The sequence below is a fragment of the Callithrix jacchus genome, chromosome 14 (genome assembly GCF_049354715.1).
Source record: "Callithrix jacchus isolate 240 chromosome 14, calJac240_pri, whole genome shotgun sequence".
Lineage (NCBI taxonomy): Eukaryota > Metazoa > Chordata > Mammalia > Primates > Cebidae > Callithrix > Callithrix jacchus.
The window spans coordinates 29,171,057-29,195,808 of NC_133515.1; the positions used below are offsets into that span (position 1 = coordinate 29,171,057).

General features: G+C 41.1%; 1 protein-coding gene across 1 annotated transcript; it reads left to right on the forward strand.

Annotated features, from left to right (window-relative positions):
* Positions 1-410: 410 nt before the first annotated feature.
* LOC128929593 (uncharacterized) lies at positions 411-4,083 on the forward strand. The gene is made up of 2 exons (XM_054244764.2): positions 411-871; positions 1,102-4,083. The coding sequence occupies exon 2, from the start codon at positions 1,549-1,551 to the stop codon at positions 2,746-2,748; it is 1,200 nt and encodes a 399-aa protein (XP_054100739.2). The 5' UTR covers positions 411-871; positions 1,102-1,548; the 3' UTR covers positions 2,749-4,083.
* The last annotated feature ends 20,669 nt before the right edge of the window (positions 4,084-24,752 follow it).

A 24,752-nucleotide genomic window follows, 5' to 3' on the forward strand; every position in this document is an offset into this window, starting at 1 on the left:
CCACCAGGAATGCTTCTTGGAGGAAGTAACCCTTGAGGTGGGGAGGGTTTCCCAGGAAAAGAGACGATAGCATGAGCAAAAGCTTAGAGATACTAATAATCGTAGACTGATAATCATGGCCTGGTGCGCGCGCCTTTTCACGCCAATCCATTAAGATTCCGAGCCCTTTGTCCTCGCCTCTCCCTCCAGTACCTAGCGCGCGCGCCGCTCCCAACCCCGCCCCGAATCCCACGGTTGTCAGTAGCTGCCTTGTGCGCGTACCTTGCCGCGCCGATCAGTTAAGGTCACAGGTCCTTAGTGCGCGCGCCTCTCCCTATAGTACACCGCGCGCGCGCGCCGCCCCTTCCATTGCCATCAGGTGCCTTGTGCGCGAACCTTGCCGGCCAAACCGTTCACGTCTGGCGTACTTTGTGCGCGCGCCTCTCCTTCCAGTACCTATCAGGCGCCCCTTCTACCCCGCTCAATCCCTCGCCGCCATTGCTCACAGGACGCTCAGAGTCCAGCTGTCAAGAGTTCAACGATCCGAAAATAGCCACTGCGCCCAGCAGTGGTTACCTGGGCACTCTGTGCCCTTTATCCCTGTCCCGGTCCCTTCCCGGGGCCGAGGACCCAGCAGTAGGACTCAGTTTCCTTGAGCCTGCTGCCCGCATCCCTCACTTCATTGGCTTGCGGGATCTCTCCGTTGCTCCTGCCCCTGGACGGAGTGGCAAGCCTTCCTACCCAGACACTTGTAATCAGCCTGGTGTCGAAACAACTCCAAGGATTTACTCTTCAAACCCTGTCTTCTGTACGGCGATCCTGCCTTCAATTTGAGGCCCAGGTACCACAGCAAGCCAGTGCCCTAAGGACTCTCAGAGAGGCCCTGGAGAAGGTAATCGCCTTTTTGTGGCCCAGAACACCCAGCTCTACCCCACACTCCCATCCAGAGATCATGTAGAGGGCCCTCATGGGGAGTGGGGCAGGGATGCCTAAGCAGGAAAAAAAACCCAGAGGCCAAGAAAAGCGCTATGATCAGAAAGGGGGCCCTGAGGGCACCAGGGATGCAGGGTCTGCATTTAGACCCCTGCGGGACAGTGGAGGCCTCTCTCCCTTTGTACCCAGGCCCGGGCCCCTGCAGAGAGACCTCCATACCCAGAGGTCAAAAATGCCATCTGAAAAGAAATCCCAGCCCTCCGGGATGAACTACTGCCACAACTCCATCTCCAGCTCCTCCAGCTCCGCAGGAGGCTTCCCGTGGGTAAAGAGGGGGAAGGGGCCAGCCTCATCTGACTGCCAGCTGCCCCTCACTTCTTCAAAGGCAGTGACTGAGGTCAGCCCTCAGGCTGTCTCTCAGGGTCAGGCCCAGTCTGAAAAGGCAGCAGATTCAGCACCTGGGGAGAAACTGGCCCCAGGAGTGGCTCCCCGACATCTCAGGCCTCTAGGCCTCATAGACGAAAGTACCCTCTGCTGCGACGCAGGCGAGGGGAGCCTCTGAGGCTGCCATCTCCCTTACAGCTGGGGTTCCGGGTCACCGCTGAAGACCTGGACCTGGAGATAAAGGCCGAAATCATGTGCCTTAATTGTGCACTGCAGGGTGAGGAAAAGTCCCTCTGGGAGTGCAGAGCCTCACTGCTGTCCCATGCTTTGGGACTGGCAACAGGGACGTCTTCTCTGCCTGCTATCTCTAAAGCATCCAGCACAGAGGCACAGCAGGAGAGACGCAAGTCCCAAGATGGCCTGGACCCCGTGGCCCTCCAAGCATCTGCTGCAGGGTCCCCCTCTAGACCTCCTGTGTCTGGGAGGAACCGCAGGTCAGCAGGTTCTCTGTTATCCTCCTCAGACACCCTTCCTGCGACCTCTGCACATTCCCAGGACTCAGCCCAGGCCTCATTGTCTGCTCCAACACAGCCAGACCAGGGCACCACAACACACTTAGCTGCAGGGGCTTCCTTACCCACCACTTCCACCTCGAGCCCCCGCACCAAAAGAAAGTCGACCTGGGCTGCAGACCTGGCTGGGAGCCTTCTTGACCCATCTTCTGCCTCTCCGAGCACCACCCTGGCCAGACAGAGGGTGATTGATTTCACTGTACTACAGAAACTTGATGCTATCGCTGCAGCCATTACCCAGCCCAATCCTGTGGTCATTCATGGACAGCAGCAAGGAACCCGCACCTTGAAGCGGTTTCATCCATATTTCTGTCCAGCTGCTTCAGGTGCAGCCCAGGCCTCATCTTCTGCTCCAACACAGCCAGCGCAGGGAACCACAGCACCCTCAGCTGCAGGGGTTACCTTACCCACCACTTCCACCTCGAGCCTGGCTGGGAGCCTTTCTAACCCATCTTCTGCCTCTCACACCACCACCCTGGCCAGACAGAGGGTCAGTGATTTCACTGTACTACAGAAACTTGATGCTATCGCTACAGCCATCACTGAGCCCAAACCTGTGGTCCTTCATGGACAGCAGCAGGGAACCTGCAACTTGAAGCAGCCTCATCCATCTTCCCATCCAGCTGCTTCAGCTGCAGCCCAGGCCTCATCTTCTGCTCCAACACAGCCAGCCCAGGGCACCACGGCACTCTCAGCTGCAGGGGCTTCCTTACCCACCACTTTAACCTGGAGCCTGGCTGGGACACTTTCTAACCCATCTTCTGCCTCTCTCATCAACGCCCTGGCCAGACCGAGGGTCAGTGGTTGCACCTCACTAGGAAAACTTGCCGTTATGGCTGCAGCCATCACTCCGCCCAAACCTGCGGGCCATCATGGATAGCAGCAGGGAACCCGCGGTTTGAAGTGGGCTCGTCCGTATTCAGATCCAGCCACTTTATCCTTGAGTCCCCTCACCAAGAAAGAGTTGACCTGGGCTGCAGGCCTGGCTGGGACCCTTTCTAACCCATCTTCTGCCTCTCTCATCAACGCCCTGGCCAGACCGAGGGTCAGTGGTCGCACCTCACTACGGAAACTTGCCGTTATGGCTGCAGCCATCACTCAGCACAAACCTGCGGTCCTTCATGGACAGCAGCAGGGAACCCGCGGCTTGAAGCCGCTTTAGCCTTGAGCCCCCTCACCAAGAGAAAGTTGGTGCCAGGCTATCCCAGGCAAATTCTAGGCCAGGCTATCCAAGGCAAGGCAAGGCAAGGCTATTCCAGGCAAGGCTATTCCAGGTAATGCCAGGCAAGGCAAGGCAAGGCAAGGGACAGCAATGCAATCCCAGGCAAGGCAATACAATCCCAGGAAAGGCAATTACAGGAAAGGCAATTTCAGGCAAGGCAAGGCAAGACAAGGCAGGGAAAGGAAATTCAAGACAAGGCAATTTCAGGTAAAACAAGGCAAGGTAATTCCAGGGCAGGTAACTCCAGGCAAGGCAAGGCAAGGAAATTGCAGGCAAGGCAAGGCAAGGCTATTCCAGGCAAAGCAATTCCAGGCAATGCAAGGCAAAAAAAGGCAAAAAATTCCAGGCAAGGTAAGGCAAGGCAAGGCAAGTTCAATCCAGGCAACTCAAGTTCAATCCAGGCAACTCAATTTCCGGCAAGGCAAGGCACTTTCAGGGAAGGCAATTTAAGGCAAGGCCAGGCAATGCAAGGCAAGGAAATTCCAGGTGAGGAAAGTCAAGGCAAGGCAATTTGAAATGAGGCAATTTCAGTCATGGCAAGGCAAGACAAGGAAAGTCAAGGCACGTCAATTCCAGGCAAGGAAAAGCAAGGCAATACAAGGCAATTCCAGGCAAGCCAATTCCAGGTAAGGCAAGGCAATGCAATCCCAGGCAAGGCAAGGCAAGACAAGGCATGGAAAGAAAATTAGATGCTAGGCAATTGTAGGTAAAACAAGGCAAGGTAATTCCATGGAAGGTAACTCCAGGCTAGGCAAGGCAAGGCAATTCCAGACAAGACAAGGCAAGGCTATTCCAGGCAAGGCAATTTCAGGCAATGCAAGCAAAGGAAAGGCTAAAATTTCCAGGCAAGGCAAGGCAAGGTAGGGCAGGGCAGGGAAGGGCAGGGAAAGGTAAGGCAAGGCAAGGCAAAAGGCAAAAGGCAAAAAAAAAAAAAAAAAAGCAAAAGGCAAAAGGCAAAAAAGGCAAAAAAGGCAAAAAAGGCAAAAGACAAAAGGCAAAAGGCAAAAGGCAAGGCAAGTCAAAAGGTAAAAGGCAAGGCAAGGCAAGTCCAATTGAGGCAGCTCAAATTCAGGCAATGCAAGACAAATTCCACGAAAGGCAATGCAAGGCAAAGCAAGGCAATGCAATGCAAGGCAATTCCAGGTGAGGAAAGTCAAGGCAAGGCAATTTGAAATGAGGCGATTTCAGTCATGGCAAGTCAAGGCAAGACAATTCCAGGCAAGGCTATTCCAGTAAAGTCAAGGCAGGGCAATTCCAAGCAAGGAAAAGCAAGGCAATGCAAGGCAATTCCAGGCAAGGCAAAGCAAGGCAATTCCAGGCAAGTCAATTCGAGGCAAAGCAATTCTAGGCAAGGCGAGGCGAGGCGAGGCGAGGCGAGGCGAGGCGAGGCGAGGCGAGGCGAGGCGAGGCGAGGCGAGGCGAGGCGAGGCGAGGCGAGGCGAGGCGAGGCGAGGCGAGGCGAGGCGAGGCGAGGCGAGGCAATCCCAGGTATCCCAGGTGAGGCAATGCAATCCCAGGTGAGGCAATGCAATCCCAGGTGAGGCAATGCAATCCCAGGTGAGGCAATGCAATCCCAGGTGAGGCAATGCAATCCCAGGTGAGGCAATTACAGGAAAGGCAATCTCAGGCAAGGCAAGGCAAGACAAGGCAGGGAAAGAGAATTCGAGGCAAGGCAATTGAAGGTAAGGCAAGGCAAGGTAATTCCAGGGAAGGTAACTCCAAGTAAGGCAAGGTAAGGCAAGGCAATTCCAGGCAAGACAAGGCAAGGCTATTCCAGGCAATGCAAGGCAAGGCTATTCCAGGCAATGCAAGGCAAGGCAAAGGAAGGAAAGGAAAGGCAAAGCAAGGCAATGCAATCCCAGGCAAGGCAATCACAGGAAAGGCAATTTCAGGCAAGGCAAGGCAAGACACGGCAGGCAAAGGAAATTCGAGGCAAGGCAATTGCAGGTAAGGCAAGGCAAGGTAATTTCAGGGAAGTTAACACCAGGCAAGGCAAGGCAAGGCAGGGCAGGGCAGGGCAGGGCAAGGCAAGGCGACGCAAGGCAAGGCAAAACAAACAAGGAAAAAGGTAAGGCAAGGCAATCCAGGCAAGGCAAGGCAATCCAAGGCAAGGCAATCCCAGGCAAGGCAATCCCAAACAAGGCAATCCCAGGCAAGGAAAGGCAAGGCAGGGCAGGTTGGGGCAGGGCGGGGCAGAGCAGGGTAAGGCAAGATGGCAAGGCAAAAGGCAGCAAGGCTCAAGGCAGCAAGGCAAAAGGCGGCAAGGCAAAAGTCATCAAGGCAAAAGGTGGCAAAAGGCGGCAAGGCAAAAGGTGGCAAAGGACGGCAAGGCAAAAGAAGAAGAAGGCAGGCAAGATGAAAGAGAGAAGAAGAAGGCACGCAAGGCAAAAGAAAGAAGAAGAAGGCAGGCGAGGCAAAAGAAAGAAGAAGGCAGGCAAGGCAAAAGAAAAAAGAAGAAGGCAGGCAAGGCAAAAGAAAGAAGAAGAAGGCAGGCAAGGCGAAAGAAGAAGAAGGCAGGCAAGGTGAAAGAAGAAGAAGGCAGGCAAGGCAAAAGAAAGAGGGCGAAGGCAGGCAAGGCAAAAGAAAGAAGAAGAAGGCAGGCAAGGCAAAAGAAAGAAGAGGAAGGCAGGCAAGGCAAAAGAAAGAAGAAGAAGGCAGGCAAGACAAAAGAAAGAAGAAGAAGGCAGGCAAGGCAAAAGAAAGAAGAAGGCAGGCAAGGCAAAAGAAAGAGGGTGAAGGCAGGCAAGGCAAAAGAAAGAAGAGGAAGGCACACAAGGCAAAAGAAAGAAGAGGAAGGCAGGCAAGGCAAAAGAAGAAGAAGGCAGGCAAGGCAAAAGAAGAAGGGAGGCAAGGCAAAAGAAGAAGAAGGCAGGCAGGGCAAAAGAAGAAGAGGCAGGCAAGACAAAAGAAGAAGAAGAAGGCCTTTCCATGAGTCAAGAGCAAGAATTTCATATCTATTGCTAATTAAGTCAATGAGCTTTCCATTGGCACTGGTGAGGTCAAAACACCTGGAGTGGAGTAAGCACACTTCTATTCTAAAGCTTGAAGAATACAACCTAAGATTAGCAACCTCAAGCAATAGATTGACAAATTTCAAAAAGTTAATTCATAATTATTGCTAGTTAACTCAAAATTTAAAAGTTTTACTTTATATTTTCTCTCTATTACTTTTTGGAGCAGTATAACTTGAAAATGACATTGGCATGGTTAATCTCAGGTGTCAGCTTGACTGGGTTGAGGAATAGCTAGGAAAACATTACTTGAGTGTGCCTGTGAGAGTGTTTCCAGAAGAGATTGGCACCTGAATCAGAAAACTGAGTAAGGAAGACCTGTTCTCACCAATGTGAGCAGGCATCATCCAATCTACTGCAGGCCTCGATAGAACAAAAGGCCGAGAAAAAGTGAATTTCCTCTCTCTTCTAGAGCTGTGACATTCATCTTCTCCTCTCCTTGGACATCAGGACCCCTGGTTTTCAAGCCTTTGGATTCAGACTGATTTCCACCACCAGCTTCCCTGGGTCTCCAGCTTGTCAGTGCATACTGTGGGACGTCCTTGCCTCCATAATTGCATGAGCCAATTTCCATAATATATCTCATCTTCTATATCTCTATGGGTATCCTATTGGTTCTTTTTCTTTGGACATTCCTAATATGAGCATGCATCATCATCTTGGTAGAAAATATAATTTCTTCTCATTTTATCCTAGTGATACTTAAAGAAATTCAACAGTTCTATGACAAAATATGACACATAAAACCAAGGAAACCTGAAACTGATGGTGATGGCTGAGTTAATGACTAAGACAGGCAAATATGTGTGAGAAAACGTACCCAGATATAAAGGGTAAAATGAAATTATAAACTCAGTGATTATTTACTGAGTACCTACTAGGTTCCACGTAAGTGAATTTTGACTTTGGCCTTAGGAAAGTACCATATGAAGCTTGACTGAACATAATTGGACATACATTTTGCCAGAAATACTATGGAATTATAAATGCAATCAGTTACTATGAAAAATAAGAGGAGGATAGCTATTAAGGAGGTAAAAATCTTTAGAATTTGGAAGTGTCGTATTAAGGGACGGATAACTACAGACAAATACAGGATGATTCTGGGATGAGTATGACATTATAGGAAAAAAGTATCTGTTATAATGGGTGAATGGGGGATCAGGCACAGATAATCTGGGAAGAGTTTTGCTTGATAAGCTACCTTGTTTAGACTGGTTTTTACTGGCTCATCTGTGGATAGAACAATTTCCATCATAGGTTCTCTCAGAGACAGCATGCAACATATGTCAGCTCCCACCAAGCAAGTCCTCTATAAAATGAAAAAGAGTGGTTCCTGGATGACAGATGTTACTGCTGAACCAGGGAAAATAGTGAGGAGCTTTGAGGTGCTGAGCAGATAACAGGTATTAATTCCAAGATACACTGACACTACATGGCAAAGCAAGCAGCAATTTGTTTTTGGTGGCTGGACAGGATTTCAGAATGCTGACTTAATAGATGGAACAAGATAAGACTATCGTTACTAAACAGATCATAAAAAAATCTGGAAAAGTAGCATATTTTTTTTTCATCTAAATCTATATGGCATGATAGAGATAAATTCCCTTTTCAAATTTCCAATTTGGTTGGAAATTACATGGCAGACCAAGTTTAGTTGTAACAACGGAAGCCAGAACCCAGTGTGCTAAAGCACTCATGTAGTTTCCGACACAGATCAAGAGGTCAATAAATATTGTTGAATGAATTTCTTTGTGTCCTTGTTTAAAAAGTTTAAGTTTCTATTAACCTTATTCTGCAATTATTTATATTCCCATGTCACACTATGCAAATGTCCACATTGCTTCATAGTAAGCTTGAGCATAAGGCTAGCTTTATGGCTCAAGTTAATACCAGGGCAAGTGGCTCCAGACGTTCATTTGAAACAATCTGGCTGCATACCCGTATGGCATCAGTGTTGAGTGACCCTACCCATTAATAAATTATGAACCAATCTTTAAAAAGAGACATGTGAATTCTTCAGTCTAAAGGATAAGAAGTTTAAGTCATAAAATCTATCTGATACTACAAATAATGTTTTGGGCTTCCATTTTTTATCCAAGAACATCTGCCAAAAATCTTTTAAATAAAAGACCTATAATTACTCTTGTTGTTCCCAACCGATCCACCAATTCTAGACATAGCATTTATATCACTTTTCATTTTAAAGCATACTTTTCTTTAATGTACATGGAATTTAATTTTGTCATTTGCTATTGGAGATAAGCCCCCTAAAGAAACACAGGTAAATTTACATTTTATAAAAATCTAATCTTAACATCTCCTCTGTCCACTTCCCACTAATTAGTTTTTAATTTTCCTAGATTGTTTCTGCTAATATAAACTAAGCAAAATTTTGCTCTTGTCTGTAGTTCAACCTTTTTTATCTAGTTTACCTAGAGCTGCTTCAAATATCTCACATGAGAATTAAATAATTTCTTTTATAATTTGAAAATACTTAAATTTTTTTCTAACCTTCTGCCAATTTTCACCACATATATGTAGTTATTTTCTTGAATTGTTTACTAGGTTAAGAATTCCAGACTCTAATAATTCCAGTCATTTTTTCACCAAATAAGTTACATTAACTGGATCTATTATTGACATTAATGAATGCATCCTAAGACACATGTTTCCATCTTAGCAGTTACATCTTATGGAACATGAAATAAACCAAAAGAGGATGTTAATATTATTGACTTGTATGACTTTCTTATTTTCCTCAATTAATCAAGGGACAAAGCCCTTCTTGTATACTACATTCTGACTCCCACTACCTTCTCATCAGTACTTTGATAATTTAATAGAATATTGTTAAGGATCCTTCACAAGTTGTAGGTAGTAAGATAATCTGGCAAATAAATGTCTTGGCTGACAGCAAAAAAGAAAAAAAAATTACTTATAATTTCCTGTTCCCATGTAAATTTAACTAGTTCCTTTATTGAAGTTATGTGTCTATATGGTCAGAGTAACTATGTTTACCCAGAGGAGTCAATTCAATAAAATAAACAACATAAATAAAACACCTTATGTAGAATGTTTTACTTTCTGGAAGAGGATTGGTAATCAATGCAGACAAAAGTATTCATCCAAGAGGCTCAGCTGGAGATAAGCTGTGGTGTTAGATGGAGTTATATAGCTCAGAGCTTACATATAGAAACACTCACAATGACTACTGCATAAATGGCTGAATAGATGAATGAAGAAGAATTGAACAAGTATCAAGGAAATCCTGCTATCTCTAAACTAAGAAGCCCTGCTGTATAATTTTATCTCGAGAAATGTCTTTTCTGCTTCCCTGTAGATTTATTGAGAATGTACATCTTTTCTCTGTTTACTGAATTGGTTATGATGCCTGCATACCCAGGTGCATCTTGGAAATATTTGCATCTATTTATGATAAATAGATTGGGATGAATCCATTTTGACAAAGTACAAGTAATTGGGCCAATTCTCAGAGGTCTGGCAATGTGGAAAGTAGGAAGAGGAAATCTTTTCCAGCTTTCACAATCTCTGGTCCTCTTGTCTCCAGTATTTTCATCTTACCTTCTTCACATAAAGGTGTTGAGTTGGAATGATAAAATATGGTTAAGGGCATAAATAGGAAATTACAAATGATCTTTTATAAGAATATAGCTCTTAACACAAATCCATACCACAGACAGGAAAGCTTGAAAATATTTTACCAAACACAAACAGAACACTGAGACTGAACTGACAGCCTAAAATGAACCCCAAAGCCCTGCCTTCAGGTTAGGGACTTGATTTGCAGTCTGAACCAATGCATTTTCTTTGCCAGAATTCAAATAAAATTTCAATTGACGACCCAAAGCTTAAACTATTTTTCTGGAACTCCCTGCTTATCATTTTTTTTTTCTTTCTGAACTATGTTTGTTCTTTCTTCTTGATTTCTTTTTTTTTAATTTTTTTATTGCATTTTAGGTTTTTGGGTACATGTGCAGAACATGCAAGACAGTTGCATAGGTACATACATGGCAGTGTGTTTTGCTTCCTTTCTCCCCTTCACCCACATTTGGCATTTCTCCCATGCTATCCCTCCCCAGCTCCCCCCTCCCCCCGCTGGCCCTTCCCTTTTCCCCCCAATAGACCCCAGTGTTTAGTACTCCCCTCCCTGTGTCCATGTGTTCTCATTTTTCATCACCCACCTATGAGCGAGAATATGCGATATTTCATTTTCTGTTCTTGTGTCAGTTTGCTGAGAATGATGTTCTCCAGATTCATCCATGTCCCAACAAATGACATGAACTCATCATTTCTGATTGCTGCATAATATTCCATGGTGTATATGTGCCACATTTTTCCAATCCAGTCTATCATCAATGGGCATTTGGGTTGATTCCAGGTCTTTGCTATTGTAAACAGTGCTGCAATGAACATTCGTGTGCATGTGTCCTTATAGTAGAATGATTTATAGTCCTTTGGATATATACCCAGTAATTGGATTGCTGGGTCAAATTGAATTTCTATTTCTAAGGCCTTGAGGAATCACCACACTGTCTTCCACAATGGTTGAACTAATTTACACTCCCACCAACAGTGTAAAAGTGTTCCTTTTTCCTTATTTGAACATTGGTGTTTAATTTTTTAGTGGGAGGAAATAAACACTTGAACTTTAACTCCTCTGTGGAGAAAAGTGTGTAGGTTTTAAAGGGACCTGGTGTTGAGTAATCTAAATAATCATTATCATAATCTCCAATGTCATCGTTAATATTGACTCACAAAAATGAACTGAGACTACTAAGATTCTTATATAAGCCATCTTCTGGAATCCTCCCAGAGCCGAACAGATGAATGCTGTTATTGCCATTTTAAGATGAGAAATATGAGGTTCAAGGAAGTTGAATACTTTTTGCAAAGCTTTGTGTTTTATGATGATGTGGGTGCTGGTTGGGTCAGGATTTAAACCTAGGCCAGCTGGGCAAGGAGGGATACATGTGGGAGCTCAGCTGAGCTGCAGAGAACTGAGCGGCCAGGTGTTGGAACAGTCAATTAAAGCAACAAGTCAGAATAGTATTACTCAAGTCCTTAATAACTTACTGCAACAATAAAAGCAAGAGGCTAAAAAACAGAAGTATCAATTTCCTGCTGTTCCATTTTTCCCCATTGCACAGCACAATTGTTGAGAGTCAGGTAGATCAACTTACGTGGAGGTTGTCTCACCTTTTGTCTGAAAAGTTCTGAACAAAAGTACAGTTTTATAGTCCCTGGGGCTGGTGCAGGACAAGGCAGGGGAAGATGGGTTGGGAGAAGCTAGGAATGGAAAATTACTAAGTCAGAATGGGGGAAAAGTGATTTCAAGGTTTCCATCTTCCCTTCCCTGTAAAGAGGTTTCAGCAGAATGCTTGAAGACTGCCTTTGCCTAAGGCTTCAGATGAACAAGCTTAGGAATGCAGGCTCCTGGGCTAGGCCTGCCAGCATGCCTAACAGTATGGCTTGCCAGAGAGGCCTGCATCCTTGACTGCAACTGTCCTTGGAGAATCCACTGCATTGGCTATGAACTAAGTCTGAGGTGGGGCAGCTTTCCCCTGTGAGGCCTGTCAGGGTAGGGCTTGAAAAATCACATAGAGGTTTTTAGTGTGGGGCTGGATTCCTCAGTATGCAAACCTAATCTAGATAGAACATCAACTACACTTATTCTTGCCCCATTTCTCAGTGATTCTGATATGACTTATTTTTCTTCATATTTGGAAAATCTCTCCGTAAGTATAACACTATTATGGGTAGAATTATGTTTTTTAGTGTGTTGTGTTGTGTTACAAAAAAAGATTAAATCACTAATCTGGATTTCTGAATGAACAAAGTTGTGGTACTGAACCCCTATCAACTCCAACAGGGATCGCACCAGGTTCAAGAGGATGAAGAGACCCAGAGTCAGTGAATGAGACATGGGTTTTGCTGGAGGCTTACGTACATGGAAGAGAGTCCAGTGGCAGTGGACTGAACAGGAGAACCAGAATGTCTTCCAAAATCATGCAGTTTATCTAGCGTTTTTCACTTAGCACCCTCCCCCTAACAACCTTCATCTGCGAGCCTTCATTCACCACAAAACAAAAGGCCTCCTCCATTCTCTGTATGACCCATGTTTCATGGAATGGGCTGGGACTCAGATGTTTCTCATAGATAAGGAATGTTTGCCTGGGTTGGCCACTCCAAGATCCCTTAGCAGGGAACTCTGAACCACATTCAGACGTGTCTGCCATCCAGTGTCATTCTCAGGATATGCTTACATTGTTGCTATCAGGTGTGTTTACTATACAACAGTGAATGACAAATGAATTTAAAATTTATAAATTCACAAGATTCAAAAGAATGAAAATGCATAATACAAATGAACAGGAGATGTCAATGTAGTTTTGGAAGAAGAAAAAATAAGGGCTTAGAAAAAGAGAACAGCAGAAGACAGTAATATAATGCAAGATTATTACACTCTTGGATCCAATAAAGATTCACAAATCTTCAAGTACTACAGAAGATGTGTGAAAAAATAGCTAAAACAAAGTTGTTTGGCAGGTCTATCCAAACACAGTCAATAATTGCTCCTCTCAACCCATGTAAGACCACTGGTATATTCTGTGGAGAAGTCAAATGCTAAAAGCTGCAGTCTTTGGTCCATTATGCACAATAGAAGCTGGGATTGAGATATAGAACTAAATACACGCTGAGTGTTGGGGATTGAATCCACTTTCTCCATCCTGTTCTTGTGATTCTGTTGAACAGTGAAAATGCTCCAGGCAGGAGACTGTAGGGTTCCTTTTTGGAGAACCAGGCATTTGTGGGTAAAGTCACCAACATTCAGTTCTTTGCCTGATACCGCTTATCGAAAGTCCTTCCAATAAACACTTTCATGCACATACAACTTCAGCCCTTGAAGTATACCTGGGGTGTCAAGAATGATTGGCATTTTAAGAAAACATTCAATATAAAAGATATCCAAGGAAAAAACAAGAGGCAAAAAGGAAAACTTAAAATATTCTATAATTTCAGGGAGCTAATCATATATCTCAGAGAGATGAAGAAAAATATCACATCTGTTAGAAAAGGATGGTAGAATACAGAAATAATCAGACAATTGACATTGCTTTCAAAAATGAACATGTTAGCTTATATTTAAAAAAATAAATGAATTTCAAGATTCTGAAGGACAGACAGAATAATGCTTTTACAATTCCAAGAGAAAAATAAATCTAAATTCTTTTTTTTTCACTTTCATGACAAATCAAAAGGAAGTCAATAATTCAAGACCAAAAAAAGAAAGAACACTGAATCAATGGACACAACACAGAAGAATGGTAGGTGATCCCTGAGAAGCAGGTGTTCAATGGGCAGACAGAACAACTAGACTCATGTGTTGGGATTCACTAATGGTGTTTAGAAAAATATTAAGGGAAATATTAGGGAAAATTATATAGTCTGAAACCTTTTGGAAGTTCGAAAGGTTTTTGTAACTTGTAATAATGGAACAGGCTGAAGGCAGCCGGTTCTTACCTTAGCACATTAGGTCATAGGGTAAAGATTAGGAATTATGGAAGCTTCCCAAGTTAAATCTGCTTACTCCACATTCCTTTGTCTCTAACTCGTTTACTCATTTGGTCTTAAAACCAACCGGATGACCCTCTCTGGGCAGGGGGAGGCTAACCAGGGAAATTACCTGTTAATGTTGTTTGCTCTGGGCGCCTGGAACCAAACTTTCATCATTCGTATAACCACTCTTTTAATCATGTTAATTATACACAAGTATATTGACTTAGAACCTCTGTTATTAAATCTATACTGAATAAATATGAGGAAGGAGAACTAGAGGGGATCAGGTAGCTGTACTTGCCCTCTGAGAGCAGCTGATGACCTCCTGAGCCCACTTGTTCACTGTACTGTGTGTATGAGTGCATTTATTCATCCATTGTGGAGACAGGGTTTGCAGAACAGACCCCTGCAGGTGGTGATCAAGGTCTTACTCATGTAAAGCAAACAAGACCAGCCAGGGAAGAGAACTGCAAGAAGATTCTTGCTGAGAAGTAGTAGATGGAAAAGAAGGTGGAAAAAAAAAGTCTGATACATTGTTAAACATGTTTGAACCTTTGGAAATGTATTGCTATCTGATTGATTGGTATATTGAAACATTTGTGGAAAAGCAGAAAGTACATATAATACTAAGTAAAAGAAATGAAAAGTTAATAACTGGGAAAAACAAAAAAGGACTCATAAGCTTAGTACCTTTTGTCTCTGCAGTAAATGATAGGTAGTTATAATAATATAAACTCATAACTGATTTGACCTTAAATGCTGACATAACCATAGAATAGAAGCACATAGAATGAGTTAAATCCCCATGAACACAACCAGAAGTCAACAGACCATGTTTAAAATTGAGAAATCAAAAAATCCCACAATAGTATCATTATATTATTTAGACATAAAATTTGGAAATCAATAAAGGAAGAAACAAAACAGAAGCAAAATTTGTGCCTGTTTCTCTCAGGAACAGAGTTTGGATATATTGAGGACTGCAATAAAGAAAAGTCGTTTTTTTCTTTAGTTTTTTCTTTGAAGTTTTAGTACATGAAATACTAATTATAAAATGGCATCTGTGGTCGTAGCCATTGTGCATTAATTTCATCAATTTCTTTTACTTGAAGAAGAGTTAAAGTGAGCAGCATCTTGTCTTTATATTGTGTCCACCAAGAATGTAATTTTTTGAATTGTTTGCATGCAATCATCAACTGCTTGCTTTGTCTATATGGTCCTGGATGTCTAAAAGGTTTTCAAATTTCTGAACCAGTGGAACTATAAGGACTTAGTATCTTATCTTTGTTTTATCATCTCCTACCACATTCCATCTCACAGATCTTTCTGCATCCTTCAAATACTACTGCTTTTCTGCATTTACTCACAGACCATGTAAAATGATACTTAAAAAAAAATTACTTCTAGCCAAAGCAATCAGGCAAGAAAAAGAAATAAAAGGTATTCAATTAGGAAAGGAGAAAGTCAGTTGTCTCTATTTGCAAATGATGTGATTGTATATCTAGAAGACCCCATTGTCTCAGTCCAAAATTTTCTCAAACTGATAAGCAACTTCAGCAAAGTCTCAGGATACAAAATCAATATGCAAAAATCACTAGCATTTCTATATAGCTATAACAGACAGAGAGCCAAATCAAGAGCGAACACCCATTCACAATTGCTACAAAGAGAATAAAATACCTAGGAATACAACTGACAAAGGATGTAAAGAACCTCTTCAAGGAGAACTACAAACTACTGCTCAACAAAATAAGAGAGGACACAAACAGATGGAGAAACATTCCATATTCATGGTTAGGAAGAGTCAATATCATGAAAATGGCCATACTGCCCAAAGTAATCTATAGATTCAATGCTATCCTCATCAAGCTACCAATGACCTTCTTCACAGAACTGGAAAAAAACACTTTAAACTTCATATGGAATCACAAGAGGCCCCGCATAGCCAAGACAATCCTAAGCAAAAACAACAAAGCCAGAAGCATCACACTGCCAGACTTCAAACTATACTACAAGGCTACAGTAATCAAAACAGCATGGTACTGGTACCAAAACAGAGACATAGACCAATGGAACGGAACAGAGACCCCAGAAGAAATACCACACATTTACAACCATCTGATCTTTGAAAACCCAGCAAAAACAAGCAATGGGAAAAGGACTCCATGTTTAATAAATGGTGTTGGGAAAACTGGCTAGCAATATGCAGAAAGCAGAAACTGGACCCCTACCTGTCACCTTACACTAAAATTAACTCCAGATGGATCAAAGAGTTAAACACAAAATCTAACACCATAAAAACACTAGAAGAAAACGTAAGCAAAACCATCCAGGACATAGGCATAGGCAATGACTTCATGACTAAAACACCGAAAGCAATGATAATAAAAGCCAGGCTAGACAAATGGGATCTAATTAAACTCCAAAGCTTCTGTACAGCAAAAGAAGCCATCATTAGAGTGAATCGGCAACCAACAGAATGGGAAAAAATTTTTGCAATCTACCCATCTGACAAAGGGCTAACATCCAGAATTACAAAGAACTAAAACAGATATACAAGAAAAAAACAAACAAGCCCATTCAAAAGTGGGCGAAGGATATGAACAGACACTTTTTGGTCATTAGAGAAATGCAAATCAAAACCACATTAAGATATCATCTCACTCCAGTTAGAATGGCGATCATTAAAAAATCGGGAGACAACAGATGCTGGAGAGGATGTGGTGAAATAGGAACACTCTTACACAGTTGGTGGGAGTGTAAATTAGTTCAACTATTGTGGAAGACAGTGAGGCGATTTCTCAAGAATCTAGAAATAGAAATTCTATTTGACTCAGCAATCCCACTATTGGGTATATACCCAAAGAACTATAAATTATTTTACTATAAAGACACATGCACATGTATGTTCATTGCAGCCCTGTGTACAATAGCAAAGACCTGGAACCAACCCAAATACCCATCAATGATAGACTGGACAAAGAAAATGTGGTATATGTACATCATGGAATACTACACAGCCATAAAAAGCAATGAGTTAGTGTCCTTTGTAGGGACTTGGATGAATCTGGAAACCATCATTCTCAGCAAACTGACCCAACAACAGAAAGCCAAGCACTGTATGTTCTCACTCATAGGTGGGTGTTGAACAATGAGAACACATGGACTCAGAGAGAGGAGCATCACACACGGGGGACAGTTGGGGGGGTAGGAGAGAGACAATGGGGGATGGGAAGGGAGAGGAGGGTGGGGAGGAATAACATGGGGAGAAATGCCATATATAGTGTGCACCTAAAGTAAAATAAATAAATTTTTAAGAAAATTAGGAGATTTTGTTTATTTGATTGTTTATTTTGGAGATGGGGTCTTGCTCTGTAGCCCAGGCTGGAGGGCAGTGGTGTGATTTCGGTTCACTGCAACCTCCGCCTCCTGGGTTCAAGTGATTCTCCTGCCTCAACCTCCTGAGTAGCTGGGATTACAGGAACATGCCATAGCATTCAGCTGATTTTTGTATTTTTAGTAGAGATGGGGTTTTGCCATGTTGCTCAGGCTGGTCTTAAACTCCTGACTTCAGGTGATCCACCTGCCTTGGCCTCTCAAGGCTGAGAGGACAGGTCACCATGCCCGGCCTTAGAGATTTTTATCTTATCTATCCAGATAGACATTAAATTTCCTATGAAAAAAAATGGTGAATTTTGTCTAATTTTCTTTCTCCCCATTAGGGCTTTGTACTGTGAACTTTTCATGGTCAAAAACAGACAAGAAAAAATTATTTTTACATTTGAAGGCTAAAAACCTGAGTTTGTCCTGAATCTGATCCATGTCATCTGTATATTGGATGTACCACTTAACTCAAGTGATCTACAGTTTTCTCATATCTCTATTGGTATTTAAAGACTGTGAAAATTAGATCATGTATATTTATGTGTTTTGTAAGCTAAGAAATTATACAAATGTAAAGTATCATTATGATAAGTAATTACAAATATGCATGTATGTATGCAAATGTTTGTTTCCTTTTTCATCCAGCTGTACAGTAGTGGCCAGAAATAAAAATTCTAGGAAATATTGTAGGCATAGTTGGAAACTTTTATCCAAAAAGAAACAAAAATAGAAGAAAATAAAAACATGAATACCAATATGATTTCAACCAAGTTTTAACAACTTTTGTACAAATAAGTTACATGTTTCATACAAAATAGAATTAACCTAAAATGAACATTTTTAAGTACTAAAATTATTATTTCTTAGTATCTTTCTTAGTAAGAAATAAAGGAAACTAAAAGTATAAACCATTTATTATGATGATACCTGTTTTTTAGCTGTATATTTTTGGTTAGTTTACACAGAACATTTGAAGAATTTTCTACTTTTAGAAAATGTAAAAATATCAAAATGTGGAGACCTAAAAAATTTTGTACTTCAAAATGTAGTATGCCAGAAAATAGGATAAGAGCTAGCATTAGACACAGATCTGTAAAACCTCATACTATGTGTTTTTTTCATTACTGAAAGTGTGGCAGCATATTATACTAATATAGTAATTTGCATTCTGTTTACTGTACTTTGAGAAATGCGAGAGTTTTTTGTTTTTTTGTTTGTTTTGTGTTCTTTTTGGCTTTTCAGTACTTGGAGCCACTTCTCTCAGAGAGTAAACAATGTTAAATTCAGAATGACTATGGCTTTGTAAAAATCTCTTAAGATTTTCAAGAATGAATCTTAATGTCCCAAGCGTTCCTAACCCAAATATTAGTGGATATAGGAGCATCCCACCTCTGAAGATGAAGTGAGGCTTAGCTTTCCAAATGCTGGAAAGTGGCTTAAGGAAATTTCTAGGGTGGTGGAGACCTTGGCTTCACTTACACATACAGCCACAGATAGGAGAAGAGTTGGAGAGTCTGAACACGGAGGGCATCTATGGTAGATGTTACTCATATTCCCTGACATCTTGTTTTCCTCTTCTTTTCTTCCAAGCATATGAAGAATTATGATTATTTAACCCTTGAAGTTGTATATACCCATGTTACTTTTTCTAGGCAATGAAAAGAGAGGAGAGAAAAGTTTCACATGTTGTCTGAAGCATTTAATGGCCAGTGTTTGATTCTCTTGTTTTCATTAAGTTGCTACATAGATATGTTTGTCAATAGGAAGAAAGAAGACAACCAAATACAAATTATCTATCTTTCCTCTCTTCCATGTACTACTCCAAAAGTAGTTCTTGGAAAGGGTAGCAAGCATTGTAACCATGCTTTGAAATAGTACATGGGTGAGAGAAAGGAGGATTCCTTCATTTTTTTTGCTGCATTTTGGTCAAAGATCATTCCATTAGGGACTAACTCCCCATGCTTGTGGTTTATATTCTCTTCATCTGATACCTAGGATACCTCATATAAAATAATATTTCATGTTCTGCAGTGTAACATTTCACTACTATCTAAAAACAGAAAAGCTACTCAGCAGAGAAGTGTCACTACCAGAGAGAAATAAAAGAAAGCATTTGAGGAAATATTGAAAGGCACAGAAGGATATTTTCCTAATAGGGAATCCCTAACAATGCCTGCTCAGTGAAACTTCAGTGTTACTATGAACCAGTGACTACTGTGTGTTTCCCATTCTTCTTTCTGAAGTAATATAAAATTTTTTAATTTTTATTCTGTTCTGGCTTCACCAGTGATACAGAGTTATTAAACACAGACAGCTTGTTTTTTAGTTCTTAATTCCCTAAGCAAGAGGACACACATCTGAACTAGTTGTAAATACCACTGTTCATCACATGCATATGCTGGACTTTTGAGATACCTCCCTTGGGGAGGTATTGAAAGACAACCAAATATATAGTTTGGATACTGAATTGTGCAAGGTATTACAAATAGTCACTGTTATTATTCACTAATGTCTGAATCTCATTTACATGTGGGTTCAGGAAGAATATCTATTTCTCACCCGTTCGAAGTTCGGCAAGATCAGGTGAATAGTTCTAGCCAAGCAAATGTGAGTGTTAAGTGGTGAGTACATTTTTCAAACCAGAACATTCACTAGGCCAGTGCTCTTCCATCTTCAGCCACAGAGATTGCAACCAAGAAAGCACATGGTGAGATAGTGATGTCATAGTTTGGTTGAGCTTCTGTTACCCTGTTTCCTAGAATGGCTACAATGAGTATCCATTTCTGGCCTAACTCAGTGAAGATATAGTAAAAGAAAAAAACCAAATTTTGTTTTTCAGCCACTGAGAGTTTGGGGTTGTTAGGTTAGTAATTTATTGAGGTTGTTACCTAGCCTCTCCTGACTGATGCAATTCCATTCTGCCATGATGACTCAGGTAGAGCTTTCTGATTACTTTAATGAAAACTCCAAAACAGTTTTAATTTGCCTTAGGGAAAAGGCTGTTTTTGTTGCTCTCAATTATAACCAACCAAACTTTTACTTATAAAGTAAGTATCTTCTCTGGTAAGAAGAAAAAATAGGGTGTTGCATTTTGCTTGGGCGTGTTTACTCATCTAATTTCTAATTGCGTTGAGCATGATAGTTGTAATATAGTACCATTGCTCAAAAGCAAATAAGTGATTTTAAGAGGTGAAGTTGCTACATTGTCACTTATCCCATTGACTTGCTTACAGAAATAAGTATTCTGTACCCAGATTTTTCAGACTATTTGTTCCACACTAATCGCTTGGAAACATGACTTCTGAAAGTAATTTATTTAAACCACAAATCCTCACTACTGCATTCCATATGGCTACATGGCATCTGAGATAGCCATGGTGTGTTTCAGAGAGACACACTCTATTGCACGGCAAGGGTAAGTGGGGTGTCCTTATTTCTTTGATCCTGAGCACTTTCAGACCTTTAGTCTCTTCATGCTACTCTGACTTTGCTATGCAGCCTATACACAAATCTTGGATGCTTCTCCAATTATTAATCAAATGGGATTTTTCAATAGTATATAAGGCTTTGATTTTCTGCCCCAGAGCAAATTGGAGCTTCTAATCATGTTATTACTTCTTTTAAATTCCCAGATGTGTCCAGTGGGAGAAAAGTACAAAGAATGACCAGAAGCTTGTGAAAGTTTGGCCCATTCATAAACATTTTACCATCAAGCAAAGCAATATAGATGCAATCTCCCATTCTGCTTTCCTTACTTCTTTGAAATCAGCTTGTTTCTGATTGATTTTTCTCTATAAGGAGCACGTTGTTTTTGTTTAAACTGGATTTCATAGGGAAATACAATCAAATTATACCTAGCAAAAAAATGCAACTGCTGTGTATCAGATCAGCCTGAGAAATTTCAGAGTAAGATGTACTCCTGCTTTCCTTTCTCTGGGGGTGTAACTAGAATTGACAATATGCCTCACACTCTCTGAAAATTCCTCTCTCACTCAGGTTACATACTATATTTTGGTTTTGGAAGTGAAAAAATGTATATTGAGAGAAAAAAGAGATATTCTGACAATAGGGGGGTAAAAGGAGCAAAAGGGATTCCAAGGTGGATCATTCCCATTAAGAAGTAAAGAGATGGGATTAAAATTACTATGCTAAGATCCTAGAGTTCCTGAATCTTCATTCTCTGCATTGAATCAATTAATGCTGCAAAAAATTGGTCTGTTCTTGGGTTCACAGTCGAATTCTACCAGATGTACAAAGAGGAGCTGGTACCAATCATTCTGAAACTATCCCAAACAATACAAAAAGAGGGAATCCTCTCCAACTCATTTTATGAGACAAACATCATCCTGCTACTGTAACCTGGCAGAGACTCAACAAAAAAAGAAAACTTCTCCATGATGAACGTAGATGAAAAAATCTTCAATAAAATACTGGAAAACTGATTGCAACAGCACATCAAAAAGCTTATCCATCATGATCAAGTAGGCTTCATCCCAGGGATAAAAGGCTGGTTCAACATACACAAGTCCATAAATGTAATCCACCACATAAATAGAACCAAAAGCAAAAACCACATGATTATCTCAATTGACACAGAGAAGGCCTTCAACAAAATTCAACAGCCCTTTATGCTAAAAACTCTCAATAAACTAGGTATCAATGGAACATATCTCAAAATAATAAAAGCTATTTACAACAGACTCACTGCCAATATCATACTGAATGGGCAAAAACAGGAAGCATTCCCTTTGAAATATGGCACTAGACCAGGATGACCTCTCTCTCCACTCTTATTCAATATAGTATTGGAAGTTTTAGCCAGAGCGATCAGGCAAGAAAAAGAAATAAAGGGTATTCAATTAGGAAAGTCAGGAAGTCAAATGGTCTCTATTTGCAGATGACATGTTTGTATATATAGAAGACCCCATTGTCTCAGCCCAAATTCTCCTTAAGCTGATAAACAACTTCAGCAAAATCTCAGGACACAAAATCAATGTGCAGAAATCATAAGCATTACTATACACAAATAACAGACAAACAGAGAGCCAAATCAAGAGCAAACTCCCATTCACAATTGCTACAAGAAGAATAAAATACCTAGGTATCAACTAACAAAGGAGGTAAAAGGCCTCTTCAAGGAGAACTACAAACCACTGCTCAAGGAAATAAGAGAAGACACAAACGAATGGAAAAACATTCCATGTTCATGGTTAGGAAGAATCAGTATTGTGAAAATGGCCATACTGCCCAAAGTAATTTATAGATTTAATGCTATCCCCATCAAATTACCAATGACCTTCTTCACAGAACTGAAAAAAAACACTTTAAACTTCCTATGGAACCAAAAAGGAGCCCTCATAGCCAGGACAATCCTAAGCAAAAAGAACAAAGCTGATGGCATCATGCTTCTGGACTTCAAGCTGTACTGCAAGGCTACAGTAATCAAAACAGCATGGTACTGGTACCAAAACAGAAACATAGACCAATGGAACAGAGCAGAGGCCTCTGGAGCAACACCACACATCTACAACCATCTGATCCTTGATAAACCTGACAAAAACAAGCAATGGAGAAAGGATCCTCTGTTTAACAAATGGTGTTGGGAAAATTGGCTAGCAATGTACAGAAAGCAGAAACTAGATCCCTTCCTGACACTTTACACTAAAATTAACTCCAGATGGATTAAGGACTTAAACATAAGACCTAACACCATAAAAACCCTAGAAAAAAACCTAGGCAAAACCATTCAGGACATAGGCATAGGCAAGAATTTCAGGACTAAAACACCAAAAGCAATAGCAACAAAAGCCAAAATAGACAAATGGGATTTAATTAAACTTCAGAGCTTCTGTACAGCAAAAGAAACTATCATTAGAGCCAACCAGCAACCAACAGAATGGGAAAACTTTTTTGCTAGCTACCCATCTGACAAAGGGCTAATATCCATAATCTACAGAGAATTGAAACAGGTTTACAAGAAAAAAACAAACAAACCCATCCAAAAGTGGGCAAAGGATCTGAACAGACAGTTTTCAAAAGAAGACATATAGGAGGCCAACAAACATATGAAAAAATGCTCATCATCCCTGGTCATTAGAGCAATGAAAATCAAAACCACACTGAGACAGCGTTTCACACCAGTTAGAATGACGATCGTTTAAAAATTTGGAGACAGATGTTGGAGAGGATATGGAGAAATAGCATCACTTTTACACTCCTGGTGGGAGTGTAAATTAGTTCAACCATTGTGGAAGACAGTGTGGCGATTCCTCAAGGATCTGGAAATAGAAATTCCATTTGACCCAGCAATCCTATTATTGGGTATATACCCAAAGGAGTATAAAGTGTTCTATTATAAAGACACATGCACACACATGTTCATCGCAACACTGTTTAAAATAGCAAAGACCTGGAACTAACCCACATGCCCATCACTGATAGACTGGATAAAGAAAACGTGGCATATATACACCATGGAATACTTTGGAGCCATAAAAATAGATGAGTTTGTGTCCTTTGTAGGGATGTGGATGAACCTGGAAGCCATCATTCTCAGCAAACTGACACAAGAACAGAAAATCAAGCACCACATGTTCTCAATCATAGGTGGGTGTTGAACAATGAGAACACATGGACACAGGGAGGGGAGCATCACACACTGAGGTCTGTTGGAGGAGGCTGTGGGAGGGATAGTGGGAGGGAGGGTGTGGAGGGATAACATGGGGAGAAATATCAGGTATAGGTGATGGGGGGATGGTGGCAACAAACCAGACTGCCATGAATGTACCTATGTAACAGTCTTGCATGATCTGCCCATGTACCCCAGAATCTAAAGTACAATTAAAAAAATAGTTGGTCTGTCCTTTCAGTGTAAGATGGTGTGGAGGTAAATATTCTTTTCCATGATGAAATTTAAAATACAAATATTGTATATGGCATTCAGGTATGGCCAGAAAGGCTGGCTTGGGCCTTAATATATTTTTTATGAGTTTAGTGCAAGTTTTACTTCTTATTAGAGTTGACCCACATCAACCAAGCCCATAAATGAATGTGCTTATATAAAGTGCTCATTTATTGATGTTATATGGGAGATAAAAGAAGTGGGAAATTCTTGAGCCAGCATATCCTGCACAGTCTCTCTCTCTAATCATACCTACCTAAGATGTAATATCACATATTATGAGCATAAAATTAAAAGATGAATTAGTTATTCAATGGCCAAAATTACAGGTGGCATCCAACTTGCCAAAAGGAATAGTCTCAAAATTACAGCTGCAATGCTCAAAAAAGAATTTTGCCTAATGTATTCAATCTCTTGTACAGCAGAGGAATGGGCACTGGGATTTTCACATCTCTGAGATTCTCCCCCTGCCTTCTGGTCTTCCAAAACTGCTCACTCACCTTTAGAGTTGCATACTCTTCTGACATTATGATTCTGAAAGTCATTTATACCTCTTTAAAGTAACTTTTTATTATTATTTTTGTATATTCTGTAAGAATTGCCAATACTATTTACTTTATTTAATAATTTGAGGAGCTCTCTCTGTTTATTTCCCATTACTGATAGTGATTGCTTTGGTATTTATTAAAGTAAATTTGGAAATATTACTTTTCTACTCCTGATAGCTACTTGCATGTCAAAGGATGTTAATTAGCTTAACATTTTTGGCTTCTCTTTTTTCCAGC

Excerpts from the sequence above, each read along its gene's own strand:
- LOC128929593 (XM_054244764.2), top strand. The coding sequence starts at position 1,549 with ATGTGCCTTAATTGTGCACTGCAGGGTGAGGAAAAGTCCCTCTGGGAG.